The sequence below is a fragment of the Theropithecus gelada genome, chromosome 10 (assembly GCF_003255815.1).
Source record: "Theropithecus gelada isolate Dixy chromosome 10, Tgel_1.0, whole genome shotgun sequence".
Lineage (NCBI taxonomy): Eukaryota > Metazoa > Chordata > Mammalia > Primates > Cercopithecidae > Theropithecus > Theropithecus gelada.
Window position 1 is genome coordinate 7707044 of NC_037678.1, and position 20663 is coordinate 7727706.

The 20663-nt window shown below is 54.6% G+C and overlaps 1 protein-coding gene across 9 annotated transcripts in view; it reads left to right on the forward strand.

Annotated features, from left to right (window-relative positions):
* PACSIN2 (protein kinase C and casein kinase substrate in neurons 2) overlaps positions 1–19501 on the forward strand; it is a 147638-nt gene extending 128137 nt beyond the window's left edge. For 4 of the 9 annotated variants that reach the window (XM_025398879.1, XM_025398884.1, XM_025398880.1 and 1 more), the window contains 7 exons: positions 557–712; positions 4762–4937; positions 6945–7065; positions 8629–8634; positions 10337–10458; positions 13170–13366; positions 17820–19501. In XM_025398879.1, coding sequence (XP_025254664.1) covers positions 557–712; positions 4762–4937; positions 6945–7065; positions 8629–8634; positions 10337–10458; positions 13170–13366; positions 17820–17932 — 891 coding nt within the window. In that variant the 3' untranslated portion in view covers positions 17933–19501. Of the gene's footprint in view, positions 1–556; positions 713–4761; positions 4938–6944; positions 7066–8628; positions 8635–10336; positions 10459–12491; positions 12615–13169; positions 13367–17819 lie in introns of all 9 variants that reach the window. The other 5 variants (XM_025398875.1, XM_025398876.1, XM_025398877.1 and 2 more) reach the window with 3 other exon arrangements.
* Positions 19502–20663: the final 1162 nt, after the last annotated feature.

Below are 20663 nucleotides of genomic sequence, written 5' to 3' on the forward strand. Positions count from 1 at the left end.
CAGAGGAAATGTGGCCGATCACCCTGCGCCCCCTCCCCCCAACCACCCAGTATAGTCCTCTCGCTCATGCTAGGTTCCTCCTTGGAACTTTCTTTGTATTCGCTGATCCAGCAGCCTGGCATGGTCTTCCTGGGATGTCCATAACCCCTCCATGTGCATGTTCCATGTCATCTCAGTGGCTTTCTCCACCCACCCCATGCTCCGTCTCTGTTGTCCTCCCCAACACTTAACGCCCTCCAATTGACTCTGGCATGTAACTTTTCCTGTACTGTATCTGCCTCCCACAACTCAAATGAAAGCTTCACGAAGGCCTGGGCTCTTGTGTTTCTTGCTGTATCCCTGGTGCCTCGAACCATTCACGGGGCAAGCAAGTGCTCCGTGAATATGTGTTGAGTGCATTCCTGTTGTGACTAGTTGCTATGATAGTATACATACAATTTTGTACCTGCCTTTTCCTCCCCTCTTGGTAGCACAAGCATTCCCATGGTCTGTGTAACCTCTAGTGAGATCCGGAACTCCCAGCGACATGGCATTCAGGAACTCATTATCCCTGTAGGTAGAAGCAGCAAAGAAAGCCCACCATGCAGCGTGCAAAGAGGAGAAGCTGGCTATCTCACGAGAAGCCAACAGCAAGGCAGACCCATCCCTCAACCCTGAACAGCTCAAGAAATTGCAAGACAAAATAGAAAAGTGCAAGCAAGATGTTCTTAAGGTAAATTGTACACTTGTTTTTACACGTCGAGTGTCACCGTGTCAGTTGATCACATGTCTGGCACATAGTAAGCCTTCTGTAACTGCTTGGGTGATTGGGTGGATAGAGGGATAAAGAACCAATGAAACACACCCCTGTCCTCAAGAAGGCCACAGGTGAGTGCCCTAGCACCTCACCTCACCATAGCCACTGTACCTGCTCAGTTGAGGGGCAGAGCCAAGCTCTGGGCAAGCTGGGGGAAGGAGACAGCTCTTTGTGCTCAGAGACACAAGGACAGCTGGGATTGCTGCAGGGAACTGCTTGTGCCAACATGGGCATGGCCAGTGGTCAGTGTGAATGGGCATGGCCAGTGATGAGTGTGAATGGTTGTGGCCAATGGTGGGTGCGAATGGGTGTGGTGTGAGCTGTCATGGAGGGTTACGAGGACCAAATCGCCAGTGGCCTGGACAGCCAGGCTGAGTAAGGAGCTTAGGATGCTGCTGACCAGGAGCCACTGAGGAAGGCCTGAGCCTGGGTGGGGTCAGGGAGGAGGTGAGGAGGGTGAGATGGTTTAGAAGGTTTGCTCTGCTTGTGTAGGGAGAGGGGCTGGAGGCAGAGACCTGGGGGAGGGACTATAGGCTGGGAGCACTTGTCTGGGGAGCCAGGTGGGAGGGGGGATGGAGGTGCCCCGCAGTCTCCACAGTGACAGGCCGCAAGAGTGAGGCAGAGGTTATGGAGCCAGGGGTGGCAGAAGGGTGGTCTTTGGCCCACGAGAGACCGGGACCAGGCACTGTGGCATCCTGGGTGCCCTTCCATTTCTGTTGTGAAGGGGAGATTTTCTGCCCCGGTGGGTGAGTGAGAAATCACTGTGTCAACTATGAAGTGCTCCGCAGATGTCGACAGTGATTCTGCCTAGAAGGTCCTGCAGTCACAGGACTTAAAACCAGACAGCGTCATCGTCTTGTGATTTAATAGTTCACAGGAAGGGAGGGCTCAGCCCTCGGCCCCACCTCCCCTCCTTTGCTCAGCCATGACAGGTGAGGGCTGGGGGGGTGCGGTTGCCGAGGGCCTGCCCTGCCTCAGTGTTTGGAGATGAAATTCCCCACCAGGATTTGCAGAGAGAGACGGAATGAGGTAGAGAGAGGCTGCACTCCAGGAAGAGGACATGGGCAAAAGGGAGGCAGGAGGCCTCAGCTGGTTTCACTACCCACTAACCTTTCCCAGCCCCTGTCAGTTAGGTGGTGGCATCCCTTTTTTGTGAATGAGAAAACCAAGATCAGAGAGGTTAAGTCGTGCCATCCAGCAGGTGAGAGCAGGAACTTCTGACCTCAAGCCCATACATATGCCTATGCCCTTTCTCCACTGTTCCTCACTGCTATGCTGTCGGCATAGCAAGGGGAACCCGTCATCTACACGTTCATCACTCCGACTGAGCGTCAGAATCCTCTGGGAAACCCCTCTCACTCCCATTGCTGGAGCCAGGAATCTGGGCTTTTGAAGCAGCCCAGGTGCCTCCATGGTGGGATCAGGTGAAGAGCCTGGAACCAACTACTGAGTGCGGGGCACGTGGGCTCAAGAAGCACAAGGTCCCGGAGAACTCTCCGGCCTTTGCTAGAATCCCAGGGAATCAGGTGCCCACAAAGGTGCCTAGAAGAAAGATGGGGCTTCTCCATGTTGGGCGGGGCCGTGCCTGTGTGAGAGAAAGGGAGACGGAGATGGAGAGGAAGAGAGGCCTTTCATGTTTGACAGCCACCCAGAACATCAACTCAGGCTTTGCAGAACAGGCCCAGGGCGCGAGGTTGGACATAAGCATCTGGCAGGATGAATGGGACACTTTGCAGTGGGTTCCCTCCTGGGGCCCTCCCTGCCTCTGTGGTCTGGCCAGTAACTGCAGGATGTGAGAGGTCCTTGTGGGCCTAGAGCTCTGGAGAGGAGGCCAGTCCCTCCCCAGCACCCTTCTTGACGCAGTTTCCAAAATCCAGCACACAGCCTGGGCAACGTAGTGAGACCTCATCTCTACAAAAAATTTAAAAATTTAGTTGGGTGTGGAGGCATGTGCCTGTAGTCCCAGCTACTTCAGAGACTGAGGCGGGAGGATTGCTTGAGCCCAGGAGTTCAAGGCTGCTGCGAGCTGTGGTCACACCACTGCACTCCAGCCTGGGTGACAGAGTGAGACCCCATCTCTAAAGTAGGTAGGTAGGTAGGTACATACATACATACATACACACCACTGCTGACTGGATGCACATGTACTTTCATGTTTCTTATCAGCCATCAACTACGTCTTGGAGCATCCATCAGAAAAGAACTTTTTGCATTTAGTGCGAAAATATTACAATCCACCTAAGGGTGAAGGCCGCCTTTTGTTTTACTCCATGGGTATTCGTTGAGAACTTTCTATGCCCTGCAAGGGGGTTTCCAGAACAGTGATGACCCTGCTCAGTACCTGGCCTGTGCTGGGGGCAGGACTTGGGGCCAGCAGGGTCGGCACAGGCTGAGGGCAGGGGTAGTCCAGAGGTGGAGCATCTTGTTGCCACTAGTACCCTGAGAGCTTCTGGGAGGCTACTGTGTCTTGAAGGCTCCTGAGATGGGACTGCTGTGTCACTTAAGCAGTATCCTCCAGATGCCGGGCGCTGAACCCACAGCTGTGTGTCTTGGGCTTCTGAGCTAGGCTCCCATGCAGGGCTGCCAGGTAGTGGGCACGGGCAATGTCAATGGCGGTGGGGAATAGGAATCACCACAGCGCTGTGGAGCTCTCTTTCTGCTGGGCATGCCCCAGCCCTGGCAGGGGTGGCCTTTTCCTGTAGGCACAGAGGACCCAAGCCCAGCCATCTGAGGAGGCTGAGAAGCAGAGCAAGGACCCGGATACCAGGAGAGGAGAAAGGGGCAGGAGTCAGGGCCCTAGAGGGCGGGGTGGGACCTGGTCTCAGGAGACTGCGGAAGGCTTCAAGGAGAGGAGTTGCTTTGGAGCCTGAAGCGGAGTCTCCCAGGGCCCTGAGCCACATGAGTCAGAGGCGAGCATCTGGGAGGGGAGGAGGGGAGCCTCATGGGCAGGGTAGACTCAGTCCCAGCTGGGGGCAGAGCGGGTGCCCCATAGGCTTGCAGTGGCTCAGGAAGCACTCCATCCTTCCTCATCCTTCCTTCCTTCCTCAGAAGGCCCTGCATATGTTGTTAGGGACAGCAAAGCTTAGACTCAAGTGGAGCCCGTGACTACCCCCATAGTAGAAAGAATTGCAATAAATAGGTGGCCCCCGCCCTGCTATCGCTCACCCACCCCAGGGGGCCCAACACGACCATGATCCCACCAACTAACAAAACCACCTGGTCACCAAACTGGTGGCCCTGCCCCCAAGATGAGGGGTGAGGGGAGGCCATTGACCTCGAGGCACATCCCCACCAGATGAATGTGCCCACTTTAGCCACATCTTCAGAATTTCACACATTTTCTAGCTGCCCCTCGATACTCTTGAGATAGGCCACACCTGCTTTTAACATTTCCTGCCTTGCAAAACCCCTTCTTGGGACAATCTGGGAGGGAGCAGCTATGTGAGGGGGATGGAGTGGGCTGAAGGACAGAGGAAGGAGGACTTTTTTTGAATGCCTTCTTCCTGCAGCCCATCATTTACATATCAGAACACTGTGAAGGAGAGAGTGTCCTCATCTAATAAAGGACAGTGAGGCTCCAAGAGAGCTGCAGGATTCAGCCCCAGCCCCACCTTTTCTGTGGGAGGCTTGAGGGTAGCCAGGCACAGCCCTTCCCCACAGGGAAAAGAGGACATGGGCGTTTGGCACACTCAAAACCACACACACCAGGCTCTGGGGAGACTGCCCTTTGCCGGCATCTACCTCTCTGGGCCTTGCTGCAGCTGAGAGACCGGGCAGATGGCAGGAGTGTGATTTACCTTGCAGGAGTGGAGGGACTGGGACTTGAACTTGAAGTCTGTCAGAAGCCAGAGCTCCTGTTTTTTCTTTGCATTGGAATCTGGGGAGGCCTGAGACACTCCAGGGGTGGGGTGAGCCAAGGGCCGAATGGAAATGAACCTTTGTCTTGTGCCTGGATTTTCCTTTAGACCAAAGATAAGTATGAGAAGTCCCTGAAGGAGCTCGACCAGGGCACGCCCCAGTACATGGAGAACATGGAGCAGGTGTTTGAGCAGTGCCAGCAGTTCGAGGAGAAACGCCTGCGCTTCTTCCGGGAGGTTCTGCTGGAGGTTCAGAAGCACCTAGACCTGTCCAATGTGACTGGGTAAGTTTCCTTTGAGCTAAAACACACATGTCGTTGAAGTCAACGGAAAGTGCTTTTGAAGCAAACGCAGATGCTGCTCCCAGGTTTGGGATGGCGCGTTTGTCAGGAGGTCTCCTCACCACCCTCAGGGCCTCCTGCTTCTCTGTAATCTGCATGGCAGGGAGGGCCCCTCTGCTGAGCGTTTCTGCAGCTGCAGGCATGGCTGGCTGGACCTGTGGAAGGCCTGGCTGACCCAGCCAATTGCTGGCCCAAGCAGATAAGGCCAGGCCCACTCTGCCAGCTCCACGTATGGGTCTGGGCAGGAAGGGAGATTGCCCTTTCTGGGGCCACAGCTAGGACCAACGCAGCTGACTTTGCTTTGTTTTGCTTTGCTTTGCTTTGCTTTGCTTTTCCTTTTCTTTCCTCTCCTCTCCCTCTCCTTCTCCCTCTCCTTCTCCCTGTCCCTCTCCCTCTCTCCTCTCCCTCTCTCCTCTCCTCTCTTTTCTGACAGAGTCTTGCTCTGTCGCCAGGCTTGTGTGCAGTGGCATGATCTCCGTTCACTGCAGCCTCCTCTGCCTTCCGGGTTCAAGCGATTCTCCTGCCTCAGCCTCCCGAGTAGCTGGGATTACAGGCGTGAGCCACCGTGCCCAGCCGCAGCTGGCATATCTAAGATCCACTGGGGGTGAATCTGGCATTTCTGGGCTGGTTGTGCCTGGGACAGTCTTTCTTTGAGGCCCTTTGTGATCAGCTGACTGCTTAGTGGCTCTCAGCCCCCAGGACAGCACATACCCTCTGAGACATGGCTCTGAATTGTGACATGGAAGCTGTGCTGTTTGTTCTGTGCTTTCCTCATCTTTGCTTCTGTGATGCCTTCACCAGGGCAGAGGTCCCGGCTAACTCAAGGGCATGGACTACTGTCATCCATCTAGCAGAACCATGTAGGGACGCATCACAAAAACACATTCCTTTTGTCTCCCTCTGTATAAAAATCATCAAAGGCAAGTTATTGCACCACTGTTGCTCTGCCACCATTCCATTTTTATGACAGTTTTGTAAAGTGGGTGGCACTGACCCCATCTTATCGATGAGGAAGCTGAGGCTGGGTGAGATTAAATGACTTGCCCGAGGCAGCTCTGCTGGCAGGAGCAGGGTGGGGCTGGCCTGTGTCGGCCTCTTCTGCATGTGGAGTGACTTCCATCATGCGGAGGCTTGTCTGTCTCTGTGTCTGGATTTCCCCTTTTTAATACAGGCACCAGTCATATGGATTAGGGCTCCTGCTAATGACCTCATTTTACCTTGATTATAAAGACCTTATTTCCAAATAAGGCCACATTCCGAGGCACTGGGGTTTGGACTCCAGCATGTCTCCTATGAAGGACACAACTCAACCCTTGATGGTTGTGTCCACTCAACAGAGGAGGAAACCGAAGCCCAGAGAAAGCACATGACTCACCAGCCATAGCGATTATAAGTGAAAATATCAGGTCCAGCAGTGATCCATACTCTTCCCCCACAGGGCAGCTTCCTAGGAAGGTGAGCCAGTGATGGCTGCCAGGTGGAAGGCGGCCCCCACCCCATCTTGGTGGGTGTGTTCAGCACTGGGTCATCTTCACACTCTGCATTTGCACGTCTGGGTATAAAGCCTTTCTGACAGATGAGGAAGGAGGGTTACTTTCTGACATCCTCCAGTTTTCTCTTCCTCAACTCTGGGCCTGGTTAAATGGGAGCACACAGAGTGGTGGCCCACGCAGCCCACCTGCTGGTGCCTTTTGCATATGTGACACAGAGCAGGGCTCATTCATTGCCACCTGCTTTGCTGGTTTGATTTAAAGCTCATTTGTCAGAAGCCATCTGTGCACGTGGCGGCCCGTGATATTCCGCCCGAGCCAAGGGAGGAGTGTTCTGGCTCTGTCTGTGAAACCACCTCACGGGGCAGAGACCACGGGACCTGCTCTGGCTGGCACTGGGCTGGGACAAATGGTAGCTGGCCCCTGCCTTCTAAAAGAGCCATGTTTCCCTCTGATTTAGCTACAAAGCTGTTTACCATGACCTGGAGCAGACCATCAGAGCAGCTGATGCGGTGGAGGACCTGAGGTGGTTCCGAGCCAATCACGGGCCAGGCATGGCCATGAACTGGCCACAGTTTGAGGTAAGAGGAGGGTGTGCCCATGACCTCGTTGGCCTGGAAGAGGACCTGGGCCCACAGAGTTGGTAGACGATGTCCTCATTCTCATTCCAGACTCTATGTTGGTGTTTGCCCTGTTTATCAGGCAGTCTTTAGGCATAGCTATAGTACAGACCAAGTTCTGGCATAGAGTCCTGGGGGGCTGCAGGCATTACCAAAGGCCTTCTGAACCTCTTGGGAAGTTGCAGTTATGTCCTCTCTAGTTGGCAATGTTTGACTGTCACTCTTTGGCCACTGGCATTCCCTTCCTTCCTAGTCAGTCCCAGGAGCCGCAGGCACACAGGACCTCAGGTCCCTGATTCACCCTGTGGAATGGCCGGGAAGGGAGCAGCCACAGTGCCCCCCTCACAGTGGGCCAGGGGAGGGGAGGTGGTCTCAGTGGGCAGCCCTCCTTACCCTTCCAACAAAGGACTTTTCCCTACTCCAGGCAGTAAATTCAGTGAATCCTGATTCAAAATGAACGTTCTTTTCCCATCATGTGGGTCTGAGCCTTTCATTATCTTTACATTCGAAATGCAAGGACTTGGGGATCTCAGGACTCACCCAGGCCTAGGATTGGTCACCAGGCCCCACCTGGCACCCTGAAGGCAGTGGGTGAAGGTCCTGCTGCCCCTAAGGCTGAAGCACGTGGCGTCAGCTGCCCCAGCGGGGATGCTGAGGGCGACTACCTCTGCCGTGGGCATGGACCTCGTGGCTTCCCCGACTCAGCAGCAGCCAGAGCCCGGGCTGCATTCAGATTCTGCTCATCTCTGACCACCTATGGGAAGCTGAGCAAACTATTCACCCTTTTTGTGACTCGGTTTTCCCACGTGTGGAATGGGAATGACAAGAGCACCCACCTCCTGTCGGGGGCTGTTGGGGAACATGGTGACTTTGTCCATGCAGGGCTGTTGACCCAGGCCCACCCCTCAGAAGCCTCCTGGGGCCTCGTAGCCTGCAGTTTTGTCAGTCCTTACTCCTGCATTTCTTTTGTGGCCCTTAACAGGAAGGTTTCTCCAAATGACAGCATGGGCCCTGCCGCCGAGCACTCCCCTGTGCCAGCCCAGGACTTGCTCCCAGTAGGAGGCTGCAGAGCAGCTGTGCCCCTTCCACAGAGGCACTGGGAGAGCATGGAGGGCCAGAGCCTTCCCGAGTGGAAGTGGCCCTAGAGGGGACAGCACAAAGCGCAGCCTCTCCTCTGGAGCCACACACCAGGAAGCCTCGGCTGATGTGTTTTGTGCACAGCTGGGGTTTCACACACAGTGAGGATTTGCTGCTCCCGGAGTGGCACAGGAAACCACCTGTGAAACTCACTTGGGTACCTTAGAGGTGCCCATTATACCCAGAGAGGGGCACAGTGGGGAGGACTATTTGACAGTCTGTCTCCTGGAGGGTGTCCCAGCCAGAGCCCAGGGGGCCCTTCTCTCTGTGGGTCCACTGGCTGGGAACCAGCCCCTGTGCGTTCCTTGTCCGCACATTTGCAGCTGTTACAGGACCATGCCTGACTTTCTCTAATGCAGTTCTTTGTTTTATTTTTCATGCCACAAGGATGAAGTAAGTGTCTGCGTTCGGCTAACTCATACAGTGCCATACGCCGTGCAGGGTGTCTGTGGCCCGCATGGGTGTGTGTGCTGCCCCTGCCAGGCTCCTAGCAGTTCAGCTGAGGCTGCCCTGCTGTCAGGGGTATTGAAAGCCGGCCCTTCCCTTCAGCACCAGCTTGGTATTGATCCCATTGGCCTTTGGAAGCTGCCTGATCAGGATGAATTTATATTCAGAGGTCACTGTGGAGAACTCTGAGGTTCTGATTGAGTTCTCAGTCAACCTATTACAGTCAGAAAATAATTAATAGACAAAAAGGTGACCCAGATTTAGGATCAAGGGCCCAGGTCTGCCACCCCCTCTGCGTGGGCAAGTCACGTTGCCTTTCTGGGCCTCAGTTTCCTCATCTGACAAATGGACAGGTTAGACAGGATGCTTCTGAGTTGGCTTCCAACCTAAAAGTTCTGGCCGGGCGCGGTGGCTCAAGCCTGTAATCCCAGCACTTTGGGAGGCCGAGACGGGCGGATCACGAGGTCAGGAGACCGAGACCATCCTGGTTAACAAGGTGAAACCCCGTCTCTACTAAAAAATACAAAAAACTAGCCGGGTAAGGTGGCAGGCGTCTGTAGTCCCAGCTACTCGGGAGGCTGAGGCGGGAGAATGGCGTAAACCCGGGAGGCAGAGCTTGCAGTGAGCTGAGATCCGGCCACTGCACTCCAGCCTGGGCGACAGAGCGAGACTCCGTCTCAAAAAATAAAATAAAAAATAAAAGTTCTGTTAAGTACGTGTGAGCAGAGCTGTGGACTCAGCCACACCAAGTTTTAATCAAAGTTGTCTGGTAACCGGTGGAGATGTCGGTGAAGGAGAGCTCATTAAACACCTGCAGGCATGCACAGACTCTTCTAGAAAATCAAGACACAGTCTCCATTCATGGTTTTGCCCTAGTCCATTTTCCGTGCAGCTGGTGAAGCCCGTTCGCTGCCCGAGAACTCATGAGGCTTCCGGGAGGAGCGTGCTGTGCTTCGTTAGCCCCAGCATGAGCTCAGGTCCCAGAGGAAAATCCCAGGGCAGCAAAACACAGGGGAGAGCCCTGCTCCTTGGAGACTGTGAGTCTGCTTGCCTGCCCCTTCTGTCAGGTGGTAGCCACCTAGCCCTGGTTTTATTTGCAGTCCAGGGCCCATTTTTCCACATGGCAGGCTTGCTCAGGTCTCCGAAGCCAGCTGTCTTGACCCTGTGGCCCAGGGACAATTTAGGGCATCGACGCAAAGGATCTTCAGCACTTCAGGACAAGTGCCTCAGAGGCTGGCTCATGTCTACTTTAGGAGGCTCAGCACGACATCTGGGGAGGCCACAGGGGCCCATACTGGCCTGAGGGGGATGGGGCTGAGAACCTTGGTGGGCAGGGTCAGGATCAGGAGGCCCAGGACCTTGCCCTGGTCCTCGCCACCCCCGCTGGTCCTCTAGGAGGGGGCAGCATGGCCTAGGGGTGGTGGTAGAAGTGCCCCTGCTTTGAACAGTGAGGAGGGACTCAGGTCGTTTGGATTCATAAGTGGGGCGTGGGGAGCCTGAGGTCTGGGAAGCCAGGGAGAGCAGGGGCCCCGAGTCTACACATCAGATGCACGGAGCGGACCGCAGGCTCGCTGGGTAGGAATGGAGGACAGACGTGGCTTCCCGCAAGTGAACCTTCGGTTTCTCTCCCTTGGCACCTGTTACCCAGGAGTGGTCCGCAGACCTGAATCGAACCCTCAGCCGGAGAGAGAAGAAGAAGGCCACTGACGGCGTCACTCTGACGGGCATCAACCAGACAGGCGACCAGTCTCTGCCGAATAAGCCCAGCAGGTGAGTGGGTGCCACCTCCATCCAAAAGAGGCCGTTCCATGGAGGGGGGCCCCCGGGCAATCTGCATGGTCCAGGAGAGCCCCAGCCTGGACACCTGGGAGGTTCCTGGGCTCCTGAGCTCTGTGGACCATGACGCAGCCTGGACACCTGGGAGGTTCCTGGGCTCCCGAGCTCTGTGGGCCGTGGCCCGGGGCATCTCCGGGGAGGGTCATCTTCCTGCCTGGTGCCAGAGCTGCTGACAGATCCAGAGAGGGAGCCTTGGCCCTGAGCTTCAGACCCGAGTGGGTAGGAGCTGATGACAGGGCTGGCATTCATGTCTCCAGGGATAGCACCGCCCTGCCTGGACACTGGTGGAGGTGCCACCCTGGTTCCCTTGGGCAGCCGAGGTCCTGCTGAGTTTTGTGGTCACTCTGTATTATGTGCAGGTGCCAGTCAAGGGAAGGACAGGAGAGGACTGCCAGACATCTCCCTTCCAAATTACCTCTTCGCTAGGAGCATTAGTTATTTCTGACTTAGTCACTGGCTGAAAACGAGAGATATAAGGGTGGCACTGTGGTCATTAGAACCTTCTGGAAAGTGTGTGCTAGAGGAGGTCTTCCTACAGGACCTGCCCAGAGGCCTCCATGTCACAGTCAGTAATAGTCATTTCATACTGGGGCTTCCTAAGAAGGCTCAGCCCAGGTTCCCATGGCCTTCCTGCAGCCCCAGGCACTGAAGCCCCCAGCCAGGCTTCCCAGCAGGTGTGGCTGTCATCATTCTGCTGCTGTGCACACTGTCTGGGCGGGTGGGCTCGGCGGTAAGTGCCTGTCGCAGGGATCGGGCCAGCACCTGTAATGCTTGGGGGTGGGAATGGGAAAGAAGAAACACTGCCTCAGAGGAGACACTGGGGACCCTGGGCTGGCCAGGGCTGCTGCACAATTCAGCCGCCCCCACCAGTGCCCTCTCACAACAGTCTGCTAGAGAAAGGTGCCAAGGAGGGAGGAGGGCCCGTGAGCTCAGACGTGTGGCCTGGATATTGGCCTCCAGCAGGCCTAGGTCCAGTACCCCTTGCCAGGCTGAAGTGGATGAGGCAGTTACTGGCCACTCAGGATCACTCTGGTGGCATTGGAGGCATGTCCTCGCCTCCCTTCCTTGGTTCTGGAGTGGTGGGTGCTCAGGCTGAGCCGTCTGTCCAGTGCTTTGGGGGCCTGTGCCCTGAGGCCCTGGTCTTGGAAGTAGAAGGTGCTGCTGGCCAGGGTAGCCTGGTCCATAGGATCAGTTACTTGGTGGGGCTCCAGGGCCCTTGCTGCCTGTCTGATTGCTTGACGGTCTCCCTGTGGTCTTCGTAGTGCGTAACTTAGCTCCCAGCTCCCAGCCCTCAGGCAGAGCTTGGCCCAGATCTCTCTGGCTCCCACACTGGGCCTGGCACACAGTAGGCAGTTGCATGACTGGATTTTCCCTCTGGAGCACCAAAGGAATCCTTCTTTATGCCTAGAAAAGACTGTGCAGCAGGCCCTGGCCCTGATTTTGGAAGCTCCAGCCCCACAGAGCAGAAGAGTGAGCCTTGAACCCCTTACTAGTCAGGAGGAGGCCGTGTGGTCTGAAGAGCTCAGAGGCCTCTCCCACTCATCCATGAGAGCCGGCCCCTCCCAAACTATCACTCTCAGAGGAGACCCCAAGGGGCTCTTTGACCTCCCCCCAGCTCACGGTGGTAGGAGCCAGGACCGGGGAGAAGCCCTGAACATGGAAACCACTTTTGCTCCAACTGTGGCTTGTCACCCACCACCCCAAGGCCCCTGCTCTGGACGGACTGTCTCCAGGTGCAAGGAAGGAAAAGGGAAACCAAGTCCTCTCCTAGGCTCCTGGACCATGTTTCACAGCTGAAGTATTATTGCCCGCATTCTGCCACAGTAACCTTTCTGTTGAAACACCATGGTCCCCTCCAGTCACAGGAGGAGCTGATCTGTCCCTTGAGATCCTGCAGCTAGGAATTGCCAGGACCCTCATGGGCCCCTGCAGAGCTGGGATCTCCTGAAAGCTCTCTCTCTCCATAGCACCCTTAATGTCCCGAGCAACCCCGCCCAGTCTGCGCAGTCACAGTCCAGCTACAACCCCTTCGAGGATGAGGACGACACGGGCAGCACCGTCAGTGAGAAGGAGGACACTAAGGCCAAAAAGTTGGTGAACAAACGCTTCCTCTGGTCCCACCTCGCTCGCTCTGTCTCTCTCCCTCTGTCTGTCTGTCCAGGGGTCTCACCCCTGAGCACTCAGCAATGCACGAAGCTCTGCAGGAAGTGGGCACCTGGCGTGCTGCACCCAGGCCCACCGCCTGCTGGTGCACAGGCTCTCTGGCACCCCCATTCCTCGGGGAGGGCACAGCTAACAATCTTCAGTTGCTTTTTTTCTGTCCTGTTAACCCTTCAAGGCCCCAGCAGCACCATGACAGGAAAACAAAAAAGCACGCAGTCTGTGCTGGGGACTAGAGAGCGAGGCCCCAGGTTGGCCTCTGCTGTGGGCATCTCCAGCCGCCTGCCCCTGGAAAGCCTGTTGGTGGCTCAGGATGAGTGTGGATGGCATGAACTCGCACTAGCACTGGCTCTACCTGTGCTCCTTCGGAAGGAGCCCTCAGCCCTGAGCCCCAAGGCTCCAGTGCCCTCCCCTTGCAGGGGCGGGGGCCTCACACCCTCTGCCAGCCCTGTGCTGACAGCCCTGTGGCCTCCCCTTTCTTGCAGTGTCAGCAGCTATGAGAAGACCCAGAGCTATCCCACCGACTGGTCAGACGATGAGTCTAACAACCCCTTCTCCTCCACGGATGCCAATGGGGACTCGAATCCATTCGACGACGATGCCACCTCGGGGACGGAAGTGCGAGTCCGGGCCCTGTATGACTACGAGGGGCAGGAGCACGATGAGCTGAGCTTCAAGGCTGGTAGGTGGGCTCCCCCGGCATCCAGGGGAGGAGGGCTTCCCACCTGCAGGTGGGGGGCTCTTTTTTGTTTTTTAAGTCTGGAAAAGTTTCATGTGAGTCACTGCAGGCCCTTCCCCAGTGCCCTGGCTTCATTGTCAAAAGCAGCCAATTGGCTGGATGCTGTGGCTCATATCTGTAGTACCAGAGCTTTGGGAGGCCGAGGTGGAAGGATCGCTTGAGCCCAGGAGTTTGAGACCAGCCTGGGCAACATGGCGAAACCTGTCTCTACAAAAAATACGAAAAATTAGACCAGGCATGGTGACATGTGCCTGTAATCTCAGCACTTTGGGAGGCCAAGGCAGGCAGATCACTTGAGGTCAGGAGTTCAAGACTAGCCTAACCAACATGGTGAAACCCTGTCTCTACTAAAAATACAAAAATGAGCCAGGCATGTGGCAGACGCCTGTAATCACAGCTACTCAGGAGGCTGAGGCAGGAGAATCACGTGAACCTGGAAGGCGGAGGTTGCAGTGAGCTGAGATCGCACCACTGCACCCCAGCGTGGGTGACAGAGCAAAACTTTGTCTCAAAAAAAAAGAAAAAATTAGCTGGGCTGATTTTAGTGGCACGTGCCTGTAGTCCCAACCATCTGGGAGGCTGAGGTGGGAGAATCACCTGAGCCCAGTAGATTGAGGTTGCAATGAACCATGATTGTACCACTATACTCCAACCTGGGCAACGGAGCAAGACCCTGTCTCAAATAAATAAACAAACCAAAGTAGCAGATTAGCTGGGTGTGGTGATGCATACCTATAGTCCCAGCTGCTTGGGAGGCTAAGGCAGGAGGATCACTGAAACCCAAGAGGATGCAGTGAGCCATGTTCATACCACTGTACTCTAGCCTAGAAGAGAGAACAAGACCCCATCTCTTTAAAAAAAACAAAAAAAAAACAGGTAGGCCGGGCACAGTGGCTCACGCCTGTAATCCCAGCACTTTGGGAGGCTGAGGTGGGCGGATCATGAGGTCAAGAGATCAAGACTATCCTGGCTAACAGGGTGAAACCCTGTCTACTGAAAGTACAAAAAATTAGCAGGGCATAGTGGCGGCTGCCTGTAGTCCCAGCTACTTGGGAGGCTGAGGCAGGAGAATCACTTGAACCTGGGAGGTGGAGCTTATGGTGAGCTGAGATTGTGCCATTGCGCTCCAGCTTGGGTGACAGAGCGAGACTCGGTCTCAAAAAAAAAAAGAAAAAAAATAGTAGCAGATGCCCAATGCCAAGACTCAGAAATAGTGAGGTGCCCCCAAGCCAGTGCCTGGACGCCTCCCCTTGCTGGGCCAAGGCTGTGAACTGCAGGGCACTGGCTAGTCATGCAGAAGGGCATCTGGAGAAGCTGTTGGCCAGGACCACCAGGTTCCCCCATGTGTACTCTGGGAGCTGCTAGCCCTGTAGGTCCCTGAGGGAAGCCTTTCTCCAGGGGTCCCCAACTGTCAGAGAAGCCCTTAGGAAAGCCACAGCTTTGCCCAGACCCTGGAGTAGCACTTGGCATGCCTCTGGACCAGGTAGGGCCTTGTCTCAGGTAGTAACTTGTGTGTGTGCACATCTACCTGCCCCCACCTACCATGCACATACCAACCCACACACATACCTGTGTTGCCAGGAGCAGGAACCATAGTTTTATGAAACAGCCTGGATCCTGATTATGTGTGCTCTACCTGTGAAGACTTGCTGTCCAATGTCTTTTTCTTCTTTGAATGGTCTTCAATGATAATCTTTTTTTTTTATTCTTAATAGAGACATGGTCTCACTCTGTTAGCCAAGCTGGGGTACAGTCATGCAGTCCTAGCCCACACCTTTGTTGGCTCACACCTGTAATCCCAACACTTTGAGAGGCCAAGGCCGAAGGATCACTTGAGGTGAGGAGTTTGAGACCAGGCTGGCCAACATGGCCAAACCCTGCCTCTACTTTAAAAAAAAAAAAAAAAAGTTGTTCAGTTATTCAGGCATGGTGGCACACACCTGTAATCCCAGCTACGGGGGAGGCTGAGACAAGAGAATCACTTGAACCTGGGCGGTGGAGGTTGCAGTGAGCCAAGATCATGCCACTGCACTCCAGCGTGGGTGATGGAGTGACACTCTGTCTCAAAAAAAAAAAAAGGAAAATTGCTATCTTAGTAGCACCTAAGGAAGCTGGAGTGGCCTAGGGCTAAAGCAGACTCAACAGCAACCCAGATTCTTCCCTCTCTCTTGCCCTCTTTGTGAAGCTCCCCTAGAAGCAGCATCTACCACTCCAAGAGGGAAACTGGGCCAGAACTCAACCCACATAGGCTGAAGTGTGCCCCTGCCCTTAGGCTACACTTGTGGGAAAGGCTGCCTTACCACCACCACCCCAATCCCCCACTCAGCAGGGAAGCCAGGGCCTGGGGGCTGTGCCCAATGGCCTAGCTTCTAACCATCCTTCAGCCTCCTTCCCTCAGCACTCAAAATGCCCCCCTGCTGTCCCCAGACACTCATCCCCTGGGCTGGTTATCAGCTAGCTGCCTCTGCCCAGTTTGAGAAGTTGGGTTTTTTTGGTTTTGTTTTTTGGGATTTTTTTTTAATGTGCCTTTAAGCCATCTTCATCCAGTTTCTGATATCTTTGGTTGGGGTTGTTACCCCCGACTTTGTTGGTTTATTTGTTTATAATTTCTAACTCCTTTTCAATCCTACCTATTGGGTTTGACAGTAATTTTGTAGGTTTAAAATGTTTCTTCCAGATTCAAGTAAATTGTCAAAAGCAAACTGATTGAAATGAACCTTCTAATCACCAGTTCACATTTGCACAATGTGAAAGCTTTCCTGTTCGTTCTATTTTCTGTGTTATCCTGCTTTTTAACAATGCAAAATTAGCTCCCAACCAGTGTGGCTTGACTTACGTCTGTCTCTTGTGGTGCTCTGGCTGTTTGCCACATGGTAGTGTGGGGCTACAGGTCTCATCCTAGCCTCGGTAGCCTGAAGCCAGGCCTGTGAGCACAGTAGCCCATGAAGGCAGGACAAAAGAAACGCCAGGGGCCCAAGGCACAAAGCAGGGGAAGAGATGGTGGTTCATCACGGCTGCTGCCCTGTGGCCCCTGCGTCTGCTCCTGATGCCTCTGGGTCAGATCTTCAGGAGCACTGCTCTGGCAGAAGTGGCATGACAGTGGGAGGTTGAGCCAGTGCTTACGCGTGTCCCGCCCTCCCAGGGTTCTTTGGTGTCTTAACACTTAATCCTCACAGCACCCCCAGTCTACAGATGAGGGCCACAGGCCCAGGGAGTGGAGGCAGTTGGTCCAGGTCTCCCAGCCAGTGAGTGGTGGCTCTGGGATTTGAGCCCAGGCAGTCCGGGGAGCACTGGAAGCCCCAGGCGTTAGCTCCGCAGGCATCTTGACCAGCATTGCTGCCATACAAAATTCAAAGCATCAGGGAAATGCTAAACCAGGGGGAAAACTGCATCTAATTCTGAAAAATGGACCAAAAAAATGCCAAAGAGAGTTACAAAACTACAAACTTAACAATAAAGGCCAAACAGCACTGGGACTATTTCTTTCCCACCAATTGCTTGCTCCTGACAAGGTCCGAGCCAGCAGGCCCAACTGGCCTTCCCTGCAGTGAGTTACCAGCCAGAAGCACATGGGCCCTGCCCACCCCTGGGCTCTGAGCTGCTCTGCTTCCCTAACCTGGCAAATGCCAGACCTGGGGCCCCGCCCTAGTGCCACCTCCTCCTCACCATCCTAGTCTGCCTCCTTGAGACCAGGCTCCATCAGTTCCTCTCATCTCTGTATCTCCTCCTCTACCTGAGGCCTGGCCAGAAGTAGGAGGTCCTTCAGGCTGGAACAAGCAGAAGATAAATGGAACCACGTTACTACATTAGAGCCACAGGGAGATTCCAGAACAGTGCCAGGGGCTCCTATCTCAGGGTGTCAGGAAGGGTTGACACATGGCACCGTGCACAAGTCCTCAGCCAGATGCTGGGGATAGAATGACAGGTATGACTGTCAGACGTGGTCCCTTCCCCTCTCGCAGCCTGGAAGTTGCAGAGGAGAGGGATTAACAAAGGCGGACAGACCCCAGAGACAGCTGCTGGGAGAAAGGCGGCCGGGGCCCCAGTGGGGAGGACAGAAGAAGCCCAGCGTGAGGGAGGGGCACAACCGAGGGAGAATTCCTGCCACCTGGCCAGGGTGGTGAGGAAGGCACAGCCCTATGGAGCTCGATGCTGCAGTCCCAGTGGGAGCCACTGTGGCAGCTGAGAGCTGCTTGCTCTAAATTACTGTGTGAGACTGTCATCTCTAGATCTGTCAGAGGCCCATGACCAAAGAGGCAACTTAAAATGCATTTAGTAGAGAAATGACCAGGCCCCCGGCCTTCCCTCTGTGGGCCCGAAGCTCGTGAATGTGGCTCTCTAGCCCACCATCGGTGTCACACCCTCTCATGGAGACGGCTCCCTCTTTGTCTTACAGGGGACGAGCTGACCAAGATGGAGGACGAGGATGAGCAGGGCTGGTGCAAGGGACGATTGGACAACGGGCAAGTTGGCCTGTACCCGGCAAATTATGTGGAGGCGATCCAGTGATGAGCCAGGGGTCAGGCCAGCGGGGGACGGAGGTGGCGGGCCCAGGAGCTTCAGCCAGCCATGTGGGCATCCACTCCTTTTCCTGCAAGAGATGATGGTTCCATTGCTCTTGGCTTCATGGTGTCCCTGGAAGGCAGATGAGCTGGTCATTTCGCCTGGGACTCGGCACCTTTCCGAGTGCAGCTGGAGGGATCTGAGCGCAGGAAGACGCAGAACAACAGAAATAGCTGCCCCTCCCCGCCCACTGTGCCTATTGGCCTATCATGGATCTCTATGTTCTTGACTTTGTCTCTCCTTTCCGAGTCAATGGTGGGTTACACTGATCTTGTTCCACTGATTACTCTCTCTGACGACTCCATCACCTGCAACTTAAATGAACAAGCTTACATCCTATTTTCTGAGTGAAGATTTTGAGGTTTTTAATTTAAAGGCTATGTACAGTTATACTTTTTTATACACCTGTTCATTTCTACTTAAATTATGGCACAGATTGATGCACACCAGTCTTGAGGAAGCGATCTCCCTATTCCCATGCCCTGTTAGCCATGCCATGTGTAGGCTTAGCCTCAGGTGGCAGATGATGTTTGAGGAAACAGATTGTAGCAGGAAGATGGAACCGGGTTATGGTCGGGTTTCTGTTGGGAATGCTAATGCTCTTTGTGCTTTTGGGCATCTGAATGGAAGCTTTAGATAGAACCTTCGGTAGAACTCCCCCAAATCGCCATATTTAAAAATTATTTTCACTCTATTCTTGCTTAAAACTATGCTCTTTTGCAAATTAACAATTTTATCAGTGATTCAGAGTTAAAAAGAAGACTAACTTTTCAAGCAAATGCATCTGTAGATAAAGATGCTTTATATTAGACTGTCATGTCTCAGTGTATATCTGTATATATTATTTGATATTCAGAGAATCTAAAGCACTCATCTACTGTTTTAATGAGATTTAACAGTGAGTTTCGTTTGTAAACTGCTTGAAGTCTGTGGCATTCGGGCACAGGTCTGGCAGGCCAGCTGGGTCTCCTCCTGGGCTCAGTGGCCCTGGGGCCTCTGACGTGGTGCCTGCTGGAGCGAGGCTTGTCATCACCGGCTGACTGCTGGTCCGGCTTCTGACTGGCCTTTGTCCTGGTTCCGTAGCAGAACACTGTAAAAGTGCCCGCGACTTTGCAGTAGTTGCAGATTTCAGTCGTCCTATTACTTGTGTGCAAACAAAAGCTGGGTCTTACCCACCGCACAAGTCTCTCCGGCTGCCCAGAGTCGCCAGGGAGCAGGTGCTGCAGCCAGAGCTACACTGTGGTCACATGGGGCGGCCGGGGGTGGGGGAGAACCTGTATTTTATGTAACTCAGCAGTGCCCACCGCCATCACGAGCTATGCATTTACTGTTTCCAGTGAGCAGATGTCTTGCTTGGAAAGTGGACCTGTGTCTGTGTCTGTCACGAGAACTTACCAGCAGAAATCCTCATTTCTGTGCTACAGATTTACCAAAAATTGTCGTCTTTTCAGTTGAAGAGTTCCTTTAAATGTATAGTATTTTAGGAAAAAATCAATAAACATTTGATCTCGTGCATCTGGAAGTCCCTTTGCCATCATCTGTCTTCACGCCCACTTCACTTGGTGGGGGTGGCCTCCCTGGGGCTTACTAGCTTTGGAGCTGGGCAAGATCCAGGGCACAGGACCCCTGCCCAAAAGGCCATGGCCCACTGCCCCTGCCAAACTAGAGGTTGGGGATTTGAGGCACATGAGCCCTTTGGGGTTCCCTTCTCCCCGAGACCTGCTGCTGTTTGACCTGGGCTTCCCCACGGTGCGGGCATTGGCTGGCGCCTCTCTATTGCCCCAGCCCAAACAGCAGGACAAGACTGGTGTCACCCATAACTCTCCTCTGAGCACATTTTCCTGAGCACCTACCGTGTGCTGTCCACTTTTTACTTACATTATCTGCAAGTGCATCTCCAAACATCTCCATGGGGTATGGGCAAGTCTCCCCCATTTCCATTCTACAGCCAAGGAAACAGAGGCTCCAAGAGCCAGCCAGGGTTTTTTGAGGAGTCTCAGCCAGCCCAGGGCACTGAGCGAAATCCCTGAGGAACCCCTTCCCTCGCTGGAGAAACTGAGGAGGGAGGAGGCCTGGCTTGGCAGCCTTGGCTGGCTTGAAGATGGGAGAGAAGCAAGACATGAGGGCGGCTGTGGCCATGCTCACCAAGCCCTGGGAAGGCTGCCCAGAAAAGCACGCCAGCTGGGCATGGGGCCTCACAGAGCACCCGGGAGGAGTGAGCAGGCAGCTTCCCCTGCAGTGTGGCTTTGTCCCGGCTCAGCAAGGGTAGGGGACGGGTCCTTGTCACCCAGCCTCCTTGTCTGAGGGGTGGCGGGTCCCCTGCTCCTAGCTTCTGAGGAGCTGGAACCCTGCAGCCTGGGGCGGACGCCCAGCTTGGCCCACAGCCCCAGGCTGCAAACAGGCAGAACGGGGTTGGGAGGGGAGGTGGCGGGTCACAAGCAGGCTCCTGGTGCCCCTGGTCTCAGTCACTGCCCAAACACTGTGGCAAGACTGTGGCCCCCGCTGAGCTGGATGAAGCAACCTCCACTCTAAGGCCAGATCACACAGCCCCCCGATGAGGGATCTGGCAGGGCCTCTTAACTGCCCACCTCCCCTCTCCTACCCTGCCCTCAGAGGCCAGCTTGCAAACTTGACCTCATCTCTGGGCCTCAGTTTCCCCAAGTAGAAGTGATACTTT